Source organism: Pleurodeles waltl, chromosome 3_1, assembly GCF_031143425.1.
Source record: "Pleurodeles waltl isolate 20211129_DDA chromosome 3_1, aPleWal1.hap1.20221129, whole genome shotgun sequence".
Taxonomy (NCBI): Eukaryota; Metazoa; Chordata; class Amphibia; order Caudata; family Salamandridae; genus Pleurodeles; species Pleurodeles waltl.
This window is the reverse complement of record NC_090440.1, coordinates 1,703,028,384-1,703,047,228: the sequence shown is the minus strand read 5'-3', so window position 1 is coordinate 1,703,047,228 and position 18,845 is coordinate 1,703,028,384. Positions and strand designations below refer to the sequence as shown.

The 18,845-nt window shown below is 45.9% G+C and overlaps 1 protein-coding gene across 1 annotated transcript in view; it reads left to right on the top strand.

Annotated features, from left to right (window-relative positions):
- The window catches only part of LOC138285523 (transient receptor potential cation channel subfamily M member 8-like), a 153,189-nt gene that overhangs the window by 109,833 nt on the left and 24,511 nt on the right, over window positions 1-18,845 (top strand). The window contains exon 8 of the mRNA XM_069225549.1: window positions 2,015-2,215. Coding sequence (XP_069081650.1) covers window positions 2,015-2,215 — 201 coding nt within the window. The remainder of the gene's footprint in view (window positions 1-2,014; window positions 2,216-18,845) is intronic.

The window sequence follows — 18,845 nt, the reverse complement described above, 5'->3', positions numbered from 1 at the left end:
GAATTTCCTACATCTGGCCCGAGATGAGTTATACCTTATGGTTTTAATCTGTCCTAAGTTTATGGAAGTTGGTCAGAAATATTTGGAGTTACTGCTTTAAATGTTTCTGTTGATGCCGAGACTTTGTATTTGCTGTTTGATATTTTGTCCCTTGAGGTACCTATTGCTTACAGCATATTCTCGTGTATTAGTTTATATAATATTCTAATGGTTTCTAATGTTGCTCAAGGAATGGACTGAGGGCTAGATGCATCAAAGAATTTTGCATTTGTGAACGGTGCGAATCGCAAAATTCGGCCATTTGCGAATTCAAAATCGCCTTTCTGATTGTAAGAAAGGCATTCGCAGTGCAATTTTAAGGAATCGTTAAAATAGCGATTCCTTAAAATTGCGACCCCATTTAGAGAATCGCAATTTGCGATTCTCTAAATGCGACATCGCAAATAAGGATTCCTTATTTGCGACCTCATTTAGAGAATCGCAAATTGCGATTCTCTAAATAGGAAATCGCAAATAAGGAATCCTTATTTGCGATTTCTAAACCACATGTAACAAGCAATTCCTTAATGCGAATTGGGCATTAAGGAATCTCCATTACCACCAAGTTGAACTTTGTGGTAACCATGTGCAAATTTTAAAAATGCATAAAACATGCATTTTTAAAATTGACATGTAACGCACACATGCCCCTTTGGCATGTGTGCACCTTACATGTCCTTAAAAAACTTCTTGGAGTGCAGCAGAGGGGGCCTTAGGCCCCCAGCACCCTGGGGTTTGCATTTCCCAAATTTGCGAATTCCAGTTAGGAATTTGCAATTTGGGAAATGCTAAATATTCGCAAATATGGGCCTACAGGCCCATAGGTGCGAATGGGGCCGGTATTGCAATTTGCGATTCGGTAATAGCATTTGTGATTTTTAAGAAATCGCTATTACAGAGTCACAAATATGATACATTGCATTTTGCGAATCAGAAATAGCGATTTCTTAAAAATCGCTATTTCCGAATCGCAAAGGCCTTTTTTGTTACATCTGGCCCTGAATGTGTTGTTAACTTTCAGCAGGGATTGTGAATACCATCTTCATTTTCTATTTGATCTCTTCTTGTATTTGATTTTATTATTTTGTGAATATTTTTAAGTACAGCCAAAGATGAAAATTAACTGTCAGTTTTTAGATTTCATGAAGTGTCTTGATTATTTCTGTTTGTGTTTACTGATGTGAGGTTTTATGTATAATCTTGAATTTGTAAATACAATATTTAGTTATTTTGCTCTGCTAACTCTTTCTTCCTTTTTCGTCACTTTCGATTATGTTTAGTTCCGAAGAGTTGAGTCATTCTGTTTGTAGTTCTGGCAATCAGGAGCTCTTGGAATATAAGGAAATCGTGGCGGTTAATGTGAGGGATGTTTGCAGTCCTTCTGTATACGCTATGCTTGTTGTGTATGTACATGTGCTCACCATTGAGCCTGCAATGATTTTTCCTTATACATAAATAAGGCTCATAGTTTTCCGTTTTATATTGATTTTGTGTCTTTATTTATTCTTTAAATATGGAAAACTGGAAAATAGGTATTTTTTGAGTGGACTTTGATACTGTCAGTCCTGACTGTTAGGCCAATCACTGTGCAGCCTAACAAGGAGTGGGGTCTAAAAAGGGGCACGTTTTTCTAATTAATATGTAAACAGTCGAAGATGTCCACATTTTGCACATTTGTACTAAAATGTCATATAAATGTACTGCATATGAGTGATCCATTATATATGGCTTCTTATACCAGTAAAACCTTTCTGGCATCCAAAAGAATGTGTATATTTATCTGTTAAAAATTAGGAAATATACGAGTTTCAGGTTTTTGGTTCACAAAACGCATTAGAAATGTGGATAATACAGATAAAAAGATAATATAATAAATTTACAATCACAGATGGAAATGTATAAAAACTAACAGCTTATAATCTGGAGCGCTGTATATAAATGTACACGTCTCATTCCCTTTCTCTTTTCTACCCAGGCCATCAACATTGCTATTAAAAGTAAAATCCCCTGTGTGGTGGTGGAAGGGTCTGGACAGACTGCTGATGTCATTGCCAGCCTGATGGATATGGAGGGCATGTCTCTTGGCTCCTCCAACATCAAGGAAAAGCTGGTGCGCTATTTGCCCCGCACGGTTTCACGGTTAACAGAGGACGAGACAGAGACCTGGATCAGATGGGTATGAGTTTATGTGTCACTCGTCTTCAGTTAGGCACCATCTAGTCAGGGTTGCAGATATTTAATTGGTGGGCTTCTGGTGGCAAACATAGGGCTAACGCACATTATTTACAGAACACATCATTACGCATAGGTCACGTGCAGTTGCGGCTTGCACTTAACGGGCAGGGCGGAGCAGGGTGGCATGCACGCGCACAGGGGGGAGGAGGGTGGAAGAGGAGACAAATTAAATTAAAAAAAAATAATTAAAAAAAACCACTTACCTCCTACGTCGCACGGCGCTCCATCCGCTTTGCTCTGACTCCTCATGGCTGCAGGCACAGGAGCCCAGCCTGGCCTGCGGCCAATCCTGACGCTGCTCAAAGCAACGTCAGGATTGGCTGGGAGTGCGAGCCAGGGCGCTCCCAGGCAGACTGGGAGCCTGTGCAGGCTCTCTCCAGCCCAGCAACAATGTTGCTGGGCTGGAGAGAGCCCTGTGCGCATGTGTGTTTGGCCGGCCCGAGTCTGTCGGCCAAACACACATGTGCTCTGAGGGGGAGTGCTGTGCACTCCAACCCTTTTCCTAAAACCTGATCATAAACACTGTTTATGATCGTGTTTCGAGAAAGGGTTTGCAGCTGCCACTGGTGGCAGGGGGAGGCGACACTCCTCCGCCCCTATGGAGGAGCCGCCCCTGGTCACGTGACAGGGGCATCACCCTCTGGTAGAATGTGCTGAGACACAATGTTCAAGGCCGGACTGGTCGTACCAGGCGGCCTTTTCCCGACGAAGCTGGCAAAGTGGCGGGCTTCTTTTTTACTGGGGGCTGTTTTGGAGCAGTGCACCAGTTTCAAAAGCATCCACTGCATAGTCCCTTGTGTATCCAGACGGTTTCAGGCAACAATAAAAGTGTCAAGATAACTCTTGTGATTAATGTACCTGCAGGGGAGAGATCAGAGTTTTGTCTGGTGACAGTTTTGATTCATCTAAGGTAGTGCAGAGGGTTAATATACCTGCTGCAAAGAACGTGAACCATGCAGATCAAAGAACAGTATTTTATGGGCATAGCCCAGTGGGTTACTGCTTTTGTCTCAAAGAATCGTTTTATACTAGGCAGTTCATAAGTTACAATCGTAATCTAGCACAGTGAGCTATGAACTGCCATCAAAGAGCTGCATGCAACCTTCACAGTACAGGTTAGAAAGTTATGTTTTTCCCAGTCTTTCATTATCCTAATGTTGCAAAAAATGGTTTGTTTGGGTAGAAATACATTCTTATTAGTAAAGTCAACCAGAACTACTGTGTTATCTGAATACTGCGTTTGTGCTTCTCCAGACCAAGCACCCTTACAAAATGCCTACAGGCATGGATGATATGTGGATCCTATACCCTGTAGTCCTTTTTGTCTTATGTAACATTATCTATACACTGATTTCGTATGATTCATTGTCTCTGTATATGTGGGTGATGTAACGTGTTCTGACACCCTACACTGATTTAAGAAGTGCTATAAAACAAATGAACTACAAGTAAGAGAGGAACTATGGAGAGATGAGGGGCTGTTGGAGGGTTATAGAGCGAAGGAACTATTAATGATCCCCAACATAGTCTGCTACATTGAGGTTCTCGGATGCTGGCATATACATTTCTCACCCTTCAGTTACTAATACTGAGGGTCCTGTTAACCCCAGGCGTGCAGAATTAACCAGGACCCTTGATGAAACTGTGAGAATCCTCGAAGGAATGTGGAAAGAGTAATTCCAGGTCTAATTCCCCTGGTAATTCCTCATTCTTGCAGGTCTCTGTTGCGTTTAGTAGCCAAAATCTCTGGAGAAACGTGAGAGGTCTACGGTGTTCTTGTGGACCTCAGCAGACCCCACCGGCAATCAAGGGTCTCTCACAGTTAGGGCCATAATGTGGTAAATGTTAAACCCTGATTCTAGGGTGAACACAATTATACTATGGTTTTGTGGCATTGCACGAGCATTGGCATATTTTGTAGGAAAGCTTTTAGTTCAGTTAATTGGTATAATTTCAATTCTGTAAACACTTTCACACACACAAAAGACAGGTATGTAGCTACTAATGATGAAAGAAAAGGGCGTGTGATGTACTTTTCACTCACATGACTAGTGTGTGCTCTGGAGTTCTCTCTGTATTTTTTTTACCCGAATTCACTAGTCACCAAACAGTCCTTACTCACTGTTTGCTATCAATGAGTTCTACCCTAAATAAATTAATCTGTTCCAGAATCCACAGAAGACGTATTTTGGCTTGTTATGGTGCTATGATGTGGAGTCTGTTTTGATTTATGGATTATTCATTACGGTATAACCATGGTTGCAGGTCTGACTGTCCATTATACCGTACATCTGGACCCATGATCATGGTTTAATTCCTACACTGAAGAGATCATGCTAAACTGCTCCTGTCAGTCTCAGTTCTTCTAGAGATGAAATATGAACTTAGACACAATACCCAAGAGATGTCGTTCTAGAAACTGACCTAAAATGTTAAATGTTGGCTCCAGATCTAGGGACAGGTTTGCTTATATAGGCTCTTGAACCACATGTAGGGCCAGATTTATAAGGCCCTATTGCCACCGGAGCGTCACTTTAGTGACGCTCCCGTAGCGCTATGCACTGCATCGTATTTACAAGACGGCGTTAAGCCACTTTTTGTGGCTTTATGTCACCTGATAAATACGGCCCCTTCACACGCAGCACTTTGTGTGGAAGGGGTGTGCAATGAGTGTTGTCAGCAACACCCATTGCATTTTCCGCTGCCTCAGGTATGAGTTTTCATAAACCTGAGGCAGCGCCAAAATCTAACGCCACCCCAGCGGTGGTGTTAGCATGGCGCAACGAGGAGAAATACTTTCATCTCTCCTCGTTTTTTGATCTTTCCTTGTGTGCTGCATTCTGCTGCACACATAGAAAGAGCTAATCGCCATTGAAGATTGTTTTGTGCAGGAAGGTGTCCCTTCTTGCACAAAAACAATCTCCCCCACAGGTGGCTGCGTTGGCGCTGGGCAGCAAATTTAGCTCCAGCGCAGGGAGGAACACAGAGGTGCGCCTTATTATATTAAATACGGCGCATCACTGCGTTTTGAAAATGACAGAGCGTGGTGCTGCCAATTGTGGCGCAGCAGCACGCTCTGTCATTTTTTTTTTTACATCTGGGCCGTAGTATCAGTCAATCAATCATAGCATTTGTAAAGCGCACTACTCACCCGTGAGGGTCTCAAGGTGCATCCAGCACTGGGTACATTGCTCCACATGTGCCCCCCCAAATAGGACAAAACACTCCAGATGTAACCTCAAGAAATAGCCACAATGCTCCAGATATGTCTTCCAGAACTAGTTAAAGAACTTTAGGAAAGGCCTGTCCAACTCGACACAGCATTTTCATGCGGAGCTTCCACTACTTAGGTCTAGATATCAAACCTTAGTTAAGCCTGACTTCACATTTGCACTGAGTTCGACGGCTTAATTGACTAAAACATCCATGTTTATGTTTCACCCACATGGTCAAATTACCTTTGGGCCTATTAAGCCTGTCATTCTACTTGATTGATGAAATAGATTTGAATTGAGTAACAATAAATATCTGTTATATAGTGCAAAGAAGCCTCGCAAGGTTATCTATGGTTACAGATGGTATAGGTCATGTTGTGATGCTCTTTTTTTTGCTTTCCCATAACACCTTGGCTTCACTTGGTCTCCTGCTTCGTTTCCGCACTGGTTAGCCATTTTGAGGTCTTCTGATATTGCAGTCCCAAGACTTCTGTTTGTTGAGCTCCAAACCCTCTCACCCATCTTTTGATGTTCCCCCTGACCGTTCGACCCTAAGTGTGAGACAGTAATCATGGTTGGCTTGATACTGTGATGCGGCCTTCAAGCTCACACTTATGGCTTCCTGAAGACGCTTCTCGATTTTTAATTCATCCCATGGCAGAAGGCAGACTTTAGTGGAAGAGTGCCTGTTGCTGTTAGTGAGTACTTAGAGGCCGTGGCACCAGATGGACCACCATTACCAGCATCTTATTGATTTTTGTGTGAAGTGCTCGTGCATCGACTGCCTGGCACCGACCGCTGAGGTCAGCCTATATGCACATATTTTTCCGTTCAGAAATTGCTAGTTACAATGATTGCAAATACAAAATGATTGCACATCGGAAAAAATGACATAATTTGCATCCCGTTAGTCATATCATTCATTCCCTTTAGGACTGTCTGCTCACCTGCCTTCCTGTGTCAAGGATAAAACCCTTCTTTTGACAAAAAGCGTTTGTCAAGCCTCAATCTAGTGCAAGTCAAACACAAAGTAGAATATTCTATAAGTATGGCACCGTTAGACCTGGTTTGGCCTCAAGTGGTTAGCAAAGGCATTGCATATATTTTCCTACCTAATTTGAATATGGCAGTAGGTCTTGCAAAGTAACACAAAATATGTTCCCTCTGACTCCTCAGGTGCTCTTGTGATTGGTGGAAGGATGCAAACCCTTTCACGTGCAGTCCTGGGTGGGTGCATGATGGAGAAGGTGCTATTAGTGATAGGTATGACTCCTCTCCTTGTGGGATTTAATAGTCTCCGGGGATTAGCACAGAGATACTGTAGTGTCTTTAATAGCATGTGCACTAGGTCCCTTGCGGTCCTGGGCTAGGGTCCTTACGGTCCTGGGTGGACTCTAGACAGGAATTACATAATGGGATCGGAGCTGTGAAGCTGTGGTTGTAAAAGTTCTGAGCAATGCGAGCAGAGAGCACAATGGTATTTTGAAGAACAAAAGACGTCTGTTTCAGAACTCCGCGTGTGGCATGTTCGTTTACATGCTCCCCGGCTGGGGAAGACCCTACAAATGGCAACGAGGATGGGCTACGTGCTTCGAAGAAACCAAGTTGCTCTCCGTCATGCGTGGCTTGTGCGCCCCTAAATCGATGCAACGTGGTATGCGCTTGGCGCATGTGGAGTCAAGGCCCTGTTCCAGCCCAAACGCAGCCATCAAAGAAGTGGAAGGCCCTGCAGAAGAGCACAGTCAAAAAGCCAATCAAAACCGATTGGGAAGGCTGAAAGAAAAAATATTGCACCATGCTACAGCACAGAGCCATCATCAATACAAAGCCAACGCTAAAGGCAGTACCAACCAGGTACGAAAACAGAAACTCACTTACCGGCACAAGCGAGTGAAGTGCTATGACCTTGGAAATCGGGCATGAAGACAAGGCCCAAGCAACGGGGTGTTGCGTGGAGAGATTACCAGTCCTGCTTAGCAAAAACAATGTTGCCTGAAAATCTCATGTTCTAAATGGAGGCAAAAGGAAGCGCAATAAATGACTCAGCTATATGTTTGAGACTGCAAAGAAACAGAACATTGGTGCTAGATGGACTGCATGGATCAAAACGCCCGATGACTTCATAGGAGCAGTAGGAGAAGGAAATAATAGAAAAATCATTAAATATTTTAAAAAACCTTGCTGGTGATGGAGTGAAAGAAGTGCTAAAGAAAGTTTCACAAGCTGATGCAACATCATGCCAAAAGATTAAAGAAGCATTGGATGCCAAATTCAATCCGATGCTGAATGTTGGCTGTGAAAAGTGCATCTTCAACCAAGCACGACAACAAGCTGGTGAAACTAAGGATGAATTTGTTCAGAGACTTGATGCACTTCTCAAACTCTGTAAGTTCTGTGACTTTAATGATGAGGAAGCCATGCACCTCTGAGTCATTGATGGCTGTCTTACAGATTCCTTCAGAAGACGCATGTTGCGAGAGCCACTCAGTTTGGAGAAAATGCTAATGACTGCAAGGGCAGAATAACTAGCAGATCAGCAAGTTGCTGATATGGAATCAGGAGCAGTGCGTAATGAATCTGTGTTGATCATGAAAAGCAAGCTAAAGCACATAACAGATTCATACAAGTAGATGTTTCTGAATAAGAAAAAGTTATGCTTTCGATGTGGGTTTCCGTTTCCCCAAGAAGGTAAATGTCCAGCTACAGGACAGACGTGCAAAGGCTTCAGGAAAGGAAACCATCTTTAAAACAGTCTGCGAGGAGAAAGAGAAACTAAGGCCCAGATTTAAAAGGGCCTAGCACCTCCTTGCGCCACATTAGCGTAATTTTTGTTGATGCTAATGTGGCCCAACGAGGCCAAAATCACAGCTCCAGATTTACAAAGTGGCACAGTGCATGCATTGAGCCACTTTTTAGCCCCTTGCGCCACATTATGCCTGCACCAGGTATTAAGTATGCAAGGGGGGACATTCCCCCATTAGGGCGGCTGAAGAAATGGTGCAAAGAAATCTAAAAGATTTATTTGTGTCATTTTTTGCTGTATTTTTAATGCCTGCTCATAGCATAGGCGTTACAAGGGGGCACACCATTATTATTATTTATAATTAGTCTGTATGTACTGTTCAGGGTTAGTGCCAAAATGTTGGCGCTAACCCTGAACAGTACATCAATAGCCTCATAAATTCTTAGGTTATTGTCCCACCCACGCCATCGCGCGCCATATTTTAAACACCGGGCACCAATGGTGGCATTAGTGGGGTGCTAAGGGGCGCAAGAAAAGTGGTGCTGCAAAGGGTGAAGCGCCTGCGCCTGCTTCTAGATGCATCACAGTGAGAAGAAAAAATGACCGCCAGAAGTTTCCAGAAGCATTCTCGCCATGTCTTCAATGCTAAAAAGCAACAGCATTTACAACAAGTAGAAACTAAGCACAGTGTATCATTGAGAAGTTTATCCTATAAAAGCTCTTGAACGTCATTAGAAATTACATGCACAGTTAGGGTTAGCTGCTTCCAAAGAAGATCCAGTGTTAAAAGAAAGACACAAAATGAAGCAACAAAATTAATTTGGGCATTGTCCTAAAATCACACTAAAAGTGAACGGTTCCCCTATAACTTTCATTATAGAGAGTGGTGTGTCGATTAACATGCCAGTTGAAAAGTTCAACAACTTGTCTCCTATGCCATGTCTTACTCTGTCAAACACGAAGGTATACACGTGGGCTGCTTCACACCCATCACAGAGTCAAGGGTCATTTACAGCAACTTTTCAATGCAAGACGTAAGCGCAAGTGCCAAACCCATGTCTTCCAAGGAACTTCATCCAGTGCAAGCTTGCTTAGCTTTTGCACTGCTGCTGACATGGGACTGATATCTCACAACTACAACATCCATGCTAGGCCTGAAATTATTAGTCAGTTCCCAATGTTGTTTCATGCCTGAGGCAGACTCAAAAATATGAAAGTGCAACTTCAAATTCGCCCTTTTGCCCTACGGCATTGCAGAGTCACTTTTCACTTACAAGCAGCTGTTGATAAAGAACTAGAAACACTGTTGAAACATAACATCATAGAACGCTCCACTGGTCCTATGCCATGGGATTTGCCCATAGTCACAGTGCCACCCGAAGACACCCTCAGCCCAGATCCACACCGATCCAAACACTACCCTCAGGGGGACCCTCGTCTACAGATCCCCCGGACCCTGACCGCAGTTCAGCGACTCCATCCCTGACGTCATCAGCACGCACACCCTCACATCCACAGACTACATACTCCTTGGGGACCTGTCACGGTCTGCAAGTCTTTTACCACCGTTGGTTGAAGAACTTGAAGGAACACCCGCTCTTCTACTGGTTCTGGACTGTCCAAGATAGAGGGTGACCCTTTCTAGTAGCCACGGTGCTGCTGATTGGAAAAGACGCCAAGGCATACCGTACCCTCCAGAAGGAGTCCCAGAGGAAAAACCCAAATATTTAGGAAAAACACCTCTATCACAGGAACTCCTGAAAAAGAGGAAAAGGATACAATGAAAACAAGGAAGAAATAGAATAAATCTTGCAGGAAAAAACAGGAACGCGGAAAACATGGAAAAAACAGGAGCGAGGATCACCACCAGAGCGGAAGTGTTTGCAACGCAAGGAAGAAAAGAACTGAAGTGCTTATAAACAGGAAGTGAAACAACAGGAAGAAAGTGCGACACCATCATGGATTGGGAAAGACCATATAGAAAAGAATAGGAAAAAAGACCTAGTAGAAAAGGAAAAGGAAAAAGGCATGCTGTGAAGAAGAACACCAAGGAGGAAGACAACATGGACACCAAGAAAAAAGAAGAAACAAAGATGGAAGAAGAAAGAAGAGGAAAAAACCGAAGGAGGTAAGTATAGAGAAATTCAGGAAGGCTGGCAGGGGCTGCGGCACGACCCAGAGCATGAAATGTGCCTTCTGGGCCACACCGCAGAAATATGGAGACAGAGAAATGGGCTGCGACGGTGCCGGTGTCCCGAAACTTGGACCACCGGCCCGACTGGGGTCCGAGAAAGAGATGCTGCGGTAGTGCGCGGCGTCACAGGACCTGAACTTCCACCTCGAGAACACCAACGACAACAACTCCACCACCATGCTCGACAAACTCGACAACCTCAGACTCAAGCAGCTCGTCACGACACCCACCCACTCCGCAAGACACACGCTCAACCCCATCTTCTTTGCCAGCAAACACGTCTCCTTCAGCCACACCACAAAACTCCACAGGACTGACCACCGCTGCATTCCCTTTACCTTCGAGAAACCCACAACAGATTCCCCACCGCAGCTTGATCAAGGTCACAGAAGACCAGCTGATCACCACCCTCTCCCAGAACCCACCAATCGATCCCACTGACACAGCCGCCCGCAACCTCAGGCAATGGATCGACCACTGTACCAACACTCTGGCCCCGGTCAAGAAACTGTCAAACAGACGCACAGACAGAAGGGCCATTTGATTCACTGCCGACCTCCAAGAATCCAAGCAAACATGCCGAATACTCGAGAAGAAGTGGTGCCAAGAACAGACACTGGACAACCACACAGCCTTCAAGAGCACCATCCCAGACACCACCAACTCATCCAAACCGCTATAAGAACCTCCATCAAAGAACGCATCGACAACAACACACACAGCTGTAAGGAGCGCATCAACATTGTGAAGGAACTTTCCAACCCAGTTCCAACGCCAATGACATCCAGCCAGCGCGAGACCTCTGCGACTCCCTAGCCACCTTCTTCTACTGCAAAATTGCAGACATCCAAGACAGCTTCAATACCCAGACCCCCCTGTCAACCACCAACACCACAGACTCAGCGCCCCCCCATCCACACCAACCTCCTGCTCTCCTGGACTCACGTCAGCGACGACGACACCATCAAAATCATGACCACCAACCACTCCGGCTCACGATCTGACCCCTGCCCTCACCACATCTTCGACAAAGTGAGCTCCGTCATCGCACCCCAACTCCGGAAGATCATCAACAGCTCCTTTGAGACTGCCACCTTCCTGGAGAGCTCGAAACATGCCAAGATCAACGCCCTCCTCAAGAAAGCCAAGGCGGACCCAAAGGACCTCAAGAACGTCTGGCCCATCTCCCTGCTCCCCTTCCTGGCAAAAGTCATTCAGAAGATTGTCAACAGACAACTGACCCGCTTCCGCGAGGAGAACAACACTCTGGACTCATCCCAATCCATATTCCACAGCAACCACAGCACCGAAACCGCCCTAATCGCCGTCACCGACGACATCAGGACCCTACTTGACAACGACGAAACCATGGCACGCATCCTCCTGGACCTCTCAGCCGCCTTCAACACAGTCTGCCACCACACCCTACGCACACGCCTCAAGGACGCAGGGACCAGTGGCAGAGCCCTAGACTGGATCACCTCCTTCCTCACTGGCAGAACCCAGAGAGTCCGCCTCCCTCCATTCCACTCTGAAGCCACCAAGATGATCTGTGGCATACCCCAAGGGTCATCCCTCAGCCCGACCCTCTTTAAAGTTTACACGTCACCGCTCGCAAACATCATCTAATCACAAGACCTCAACATCGTCTCATATGCTGACGACATTCAGCTGATCCGCTCCCTCACCAAGGACTCCGCCACTGCCAAAACCAACCTCCAAAAAAAGGAATGAAGGCCATCACCGAATGGATGAAGAACAGCTGCCTGAAACTGAACTCTGACAAGACTGAGGTCCTCATCCTCTGCTCCACCCCCTATGCCTGGGGCGACTCCTCGTGGCCTGCCACACTGGGACCCGCACCGACACCCACCGACCACGCACGCAACCTGGGGTTCATCCTGACTCCTTGCTATCAATGACCCAGCAAGTCAATGCCGTCTCTTCCTCCTGCTTCAACACCCTCTGCATGCTTCGGAAGATCTACAGATGGATCCCCACCGAAACCAGAAAGATGGTCACCCAAGCCCTCGTAAGCAGCAGACTGGACTTGGGCAACGCCCTCTATGCAGGAACCACGGCCAAGCTCCTGAAAAGACTGCAACGCTTTCAGAACGCCTCCACACGCCTCATCCTGGACATCCCGCCCCACAGCCACATCACAGCCCAACTGAGAGACCTGCACTGGCTCCCCGTCAACAAGAGAATCACATTCAAGCTCCTCACCCATGCTCACAAAGTACTGCACAACACCGGACCAGAATACCTCAACAGACGACTCACCTTCTACACCCCGACCCGCCAGCTTCACTCCGCTGACCTTGCCCTCGCCACCATTGCTCGCATCCATAGAATGATCGCCGGTGGCAGATCGTTCTCCAACTTCGCCGCCAAGACATGGAACATCCTTCCTATCCACCTGCGACAGACACAGGACATGCTAACCTTCAGAAGACACCTCTAGACCTGGCTTTTCGAGCAGTAGCAGCACTCACCCACCCCCTCAGCGCCTTGAGACCTTCACCGGTGAGTAGTGCGCTTTACAAATGCTATGATTGATTGATTTCCAACAAAGCAGAGTGGAGGTGCGTAGCGCATTTGTGGTGACATGCGCCAGGCCAACAAAGCAGTCAACAGAAAAAGGCAACCTGGTCCCCACATAGCGGACTTGATCATGCAGCTGAACGATGCAAAAGTCTTCTCTCATCTTGACCTGAACAAAGGATATCATCAACTTGAGCTGGAAGAGAACTGTAGGTTCATTACTACTTTTTTGACTCATGTTGGTTTGTTCAGATACAGAAGAGTTTGGAGTATCTTTGACTGCGGAGATATTTCAGGTTCTTATTCAACAAATTATTCAAGCTATTTTAAATGCTTTAAATTACAGTGATGACACAATGGTATTTGGGGCAGCTCAAAGGGAGCGTGACAAGGCCTTTATGCAAGTGTATCACCCTGAATGCAGCAAAGTGCGCGTTACACAAAACCAAACTTAAATTCTTTGGGCCCATATTCTCTGATGGGGGGATGACTCCTGACCCTGATAAAGTGCAAGCACTGTCATCTGCCTGCTTCCCACAAAATGTAACCATGCTACGATCCTTCTTAGCATGGCCAGTTACTGCTCAAGGTGCATTCATGACTTTGCTGCAGTGAGTGCTTGTTAGAAATGGGGTCTGAAGTTGGCAGTGGTTTGCACCCTGTCCAAGTAGGAACCCTCACTCTAGTCATGGTAAGGGAGCGACACAACTCAGATAACCCCTGCTCACCCCCCTTGGCAGTTTGGCACGAGCAGTCAGGCTTATCTCAGAAGCAATGTGTAATGTATATGTACACACACACACACACACACAGTAACACAGTGAAAACACAACAAAAGTACTCCACACAGGTTTAGAACAATAGCCAAAATAAATCCAAGTAAAACAAGACCAAAATGACAAACATTCAACATACGGAAGTAACAATACATAATTTCAAAGATTAAATCTTAGTATAGCGCTTAGAAACAGAATAGCTCCAACTGGGGATATCACGGCATATTGGCGGAGTTACTTCCAACAGTCGGTTATATGTTGAAACAACGAGTGCTTCAACCACCCATGCCTCAACAACGAGGTCGGAACAATCCACTCCTAAAACCTAAACCCTGACCCCCCCTCCTCCGCCCCTAAACCCTAATCACCCGAGCCCCCACCCCACCCCCAAAAACTAAAAATACCCCGAGTCCCTACCCCCTCCCCTAAAACCTAAAGCACCCCAACCCACCCCTAAAATCTAAACCCTGACCCCCTCTCCCCTACCCTTAAACCCTAACCCCCCAAATCCCCACCCCACCCCCAAAAACTAAAAATACCCAGAGTCCCCACCCCCTACCCTAACACCTAAAGCACCCCAACCCTCCCCTAAAACCTAAACCATGACCCCCGCCCCTAAACCCTAATCACCCCGAGCCCCCCATCCCATCCCCCAAAAAACAGCCCCAGTCCCAGCCCAACTTACCGGGCATTGGTTCCTTACTGCTAGGGAGGGGAGGCGTCAGTTCCATATGATTGCAGGGGAGGTGATGAGGCTTCAGTGGGGAGGAGTCGGTTCTTTATGACAAGGTGGGGTCGATGAATCTAGCAGGTCAAGATGAGAGACTTCAACTTTTCAGTGTTGCGTACACATCACAGGGCCACAGGTGCTGTGGCAGAGCCAGAGTCAGGTGTCACATATGTCAGTGACACAGCACTCGTGACTCATGCTGTGGCAGGACTTCAGGGGCACTGTAGTGGCATCGGGCCTGTGTTGCAGGTTGCGGTTGTTGCACTCAGCGGGGACCATGGCTCCAGTGCAGGCAGCTGCAAGGAGTCAGAAAGCTCACTTCCAATGGCCCAGGAAGTGGATTTGGCACCACTTGGCAAGTCAGGACTCTCAGCAAGAGAGCCCAGGTGCTGGCAGGTAAAGTCTTTGATGGCCCTGAGACTTCTTAACAAGAAGCAAGCTCAGTTCAAGCCCTTGGAGATCCTTGGAAAGCAGGATGGAGAAAGCAAAGTCTAATCCTTTCACTCCTAGGACAGAAGCAGCTAGCAGCAGGCGAGCACAAAAAAGCAACAAACAGAGTGGCAGTCCCTCTTAAGGCATCCAGCTTTTCTTCCTGGCAAAATGTCCTCAGTCCAGAAGCGTCCTATGTGGTGTCAGATGTCCAGTACTCATACGCATTGCTGTCTTAGTAGGCAAACCAAACTGCCGCAATGGACATCAAACTGATTGTGAATGCCAATAAAGTTAGTGTCATGGACACTTCTCAAAAGTGCAAGATGAAAACATATGCCGATCAGTGCGGACGTGTCCAGAAACAGTCTTTGAGAAAGGGGACATGGTACTGGTCAAACAGAAGCGAAAGTACAAAACAGACACTCCATTTGCTGTCAATCGTTTGAGGCTTGTGACATGCAAAGAACACATGGTGACAGCGCATTGTCCCGGGAAATCCATCACAAGGGACTCATCACACTTTAAACCCCTACCTCAATGTTTGTCAGCGCCTGAAATCACATGCAAGGCGCTCCCACCTCAACGTCCAGAGCCTGTGTCGTTGAAATATAATGATGATGCATTTTAGCAACCTCATGCCTCCCGATCTGGCAGACCAGTATGATGCTAATGTTATTTGTACTTTTTATTTAAAAAGGGGGAGATGTGTAGTCTTTGATATCATGCATGGTAGGGCCCTGGCGGTCCTGGGTGGACTCTAGACAGGAATTATGTAATGGGATGGGAGGTATTAAAATGCGGTTATAAAAGTTATGATGCAATGTGAGTGGAGCGCAATAGTATGTTGAAGAATTAGGACGTCTGTTACAGAGCTCCGTCTGTGGTGTGTTCGTTTACATGCTACCGGGTTGGGGAGGATGCTACAGATACAAACTTTTTCACCCCTGGGACTAGATAGTCCATGGGACTAAAGTTGTTCACTCTCAGGATGGACGCAAGTGTTTTACATACTCGACTTTAAGCAGTAGAGCTAGTAGTAGGAGAGGTGTGAATTATAGAACATACTTTAAATCAGATGCCACAAATGCACAATAGGAGCCAGCAGTCCGCCTTCAGGCGTGCTTTGCATCAAAAGTAGTGCAGGGTAAAAGCTCAAATTGGAATGTGACGTGGACATCCAATATCAACACATACAGTGTTAAAATATAAGGTACAGAAACATACAGATATATGATGGAAAATGTGTTATTTAATTAATAAAAACTGTGAGACCACTGCGATAAGGCGAAATAAACAAAAATAACTTGAACTGTTTAAATTTGGGGGAGAGCGTTTAACATAAAACTCAATGGAGTTTTATTAAAGTTGACCCGAAATTGAAAAGAAGTTGGCAAATGACTGATGGTCTCGTTTAGAGGTCAACAGATGTCACACATATGCCCAAACAAATGGCAGATCCCTTTCCGCTAACCCAGTGGTTTTCCCACCAGTTTACAGTCAATTGAGGGAACCGCGAAGTTTTCTACCGGTGGAGCCTCACCTGGCTCTGCAAGTTAAAATCTGTCTGGGGGCTCGTTTGCTACTGGGCCGCCAGATAACAGTGTGGCAGCCTACTCAAGGCAGGGCGAGCTTCACTGGATTTTCCTGCCTGGAACTGCAATGCATGGAGTTATCATGGAGGGAAAACAAAAAAATGCACTGAACTGTAGGGTGAAATCTCCCTGTGCATTAGAGCCACTGCATTTTTGTGTTTATGAAGTAAACTCCTGCTTTTAGTTTGTTTGGGTAAAACCTAAAGTTTTCTGACGGGGCCCAAAAGGATGGTATCACTAGTCTGCCTTCAGTCCATCCGCCACAGCAGCAGATGCGCAGTACCCATGTGAGGGTCTTTAGCTATAGTGGGCAGTCCACCATCATGAGAGTGCGGGTCACAACCTCTACTAACCTTTCTGCCTGGTGGGCCATCTGCCAAATCTTTCTTCAGTAAACTGCAAGTGTAAGAGAAGCTGGGTTGCAGGAGGCCATATGTGACATTACATGGGATGCCATGCCTAGTTTGAAAATGTACTAAAAAACTAGAGCCCTTAGGCCATTATTCTAAGTTTGCTGGATCGGGTGCCAAATCACTAGAGCGGAGGAGGCCCTTAATCACCAGGCAATGTTCATTAAACATAGTGCACCCAACAACTAAAATTTAAAATGTTTCCCTTAAAAAGATCCTGCTGACTCAGCGAGAGCACTTATGGCGAAAATATAATACAATATTGGCTGTTATGTCATGGCTCTGCCAACAATTGTTTCTGATAAACAAAAATACATATCTCTATGAAGCATTGTCAGCTTTGGTCACCAGATGACCAGACTCCTTTCTCCAAATTGGTATATGACCAGAAAATAATACAGCATAGATCTTTCCTGTATCTTCGTGCCACAGAATTGCTTTTTGGCACTGAGAAGCTTCTCTGCTTATTCCATAATGCTACAGTCTCCGCTGTTATGGTCTTTTCTGTGGCTGCTGTTCAGCATGGCTAAATGCTAGTGGCGTAAAGAAGAGTGTTGTGGAGTGGAGTGTTGTAAGGTGGAGTTCTGTGGAGTAAAGAGGATTGTTATGGAGTGATGTAGAGAGTAGTGGAGAGGAGTGGAGTGGCATAGAGTGAAGTGGAGTGTCATGGAGTGATATGGAGTGGTAATGAGTATTGAGTGTTGTGGAGCGAGTAGAGTGCCATAGAGTGGAAGGATGTAGTGTGGAGTAGAATGTCAGAGTGGAGTGGCATAGAGTGCTGTACAGTGGAGTGGAATAAAGGGGAGTAGAGTGGAGTGTTGTAGAGTGGAATAGAGTGCAGTAGAGTGTTCTGGAGTAGCATAGAGCGTTGTGGAGTGGCTTATGGCCGAGTGGAATGGCATAGAGAGTGTTGCAAGGAGTGGAATAGAGTGTTGTAGAGTAGAGTAGCTAGATTGTTGTAGAGCACAGTAGGGTGGCGTACAGTGGAGTGGCATGAAGTAGTGTAGTACAGTGGTATGGCATAAAGTGGAGTGTTGTAGAGTGGAGTGGCGTAGGGTGGAGTAGACTGGAGTGGCATAGTTTGGCTTGGAGTGTCATGGAGTGATGTGGAGGGGAACAGTGGATTGGAGTAGAGTGGAGTATTGTGTTGTTGAGTAGAGTGGAGCAAAGTGGCATGAATTAGCATAGAGGGAGTTGCATAGAGCATTCTAGAGTGGAGTAGTGTTTTAGAGTGGCATAGAGTGGAGTAGAGTGTTGTAGAGTGGAGAGGCTTAGAGTGAAGTAGAGTGCCAGAGTAAAGCAGAGTTTAATGGAGCAGGGCATCATAGAGTGGAATCTCATGGAGTGTAGTGCTGTAGAGGGTAGTGTCATGGAGTGAAGGGTCGCAGAATGGAGTAGAATGACTTAGAGTGGTGTAGAGTAGGGCAGAATGGAATAGAGTGAATTAGAGCACAGTGGTGCAGAGTGCATTGGTGTAGAATGCAGTGATGAGTAGAGTGGTGTAGATTGCAGTAGTGTAGAGTGGAGTGGTTTAGAGTAGAGTGCAGGGACAGAGCATAGATTGCAGTGTTGTATAGTGACGCAGAGCAGAGTAGCACAGAGTCCAGTGGAATAGAGTGCAGTAGGCATAGAGTAGAGTGTTTGAGATTAAAGTGAAGCTGCATAGAGTGGAGTGATGCAGTGTAGAGTGGAGCAGTGTAGGGTAGAGTGGAGTGGCATACTGTAGTGGCATAGAGTGCACTGGCATAGAGTGGAGAGGTACAGGGTAGAGTGCATTTGAATAGAGTGCAGTGGTATAGAATGCAGTGTTGCAGAGTAGAGTGACATAGAGTGGAGCAGCCTATGCTGGAGTGGTGTAGAGGGCAGTGGGGAAGAGTGCATTGGTGAAAGAGTGCAATGGTGCTTAATAGAGTGGGGCAGAGTGCATTGGCATAC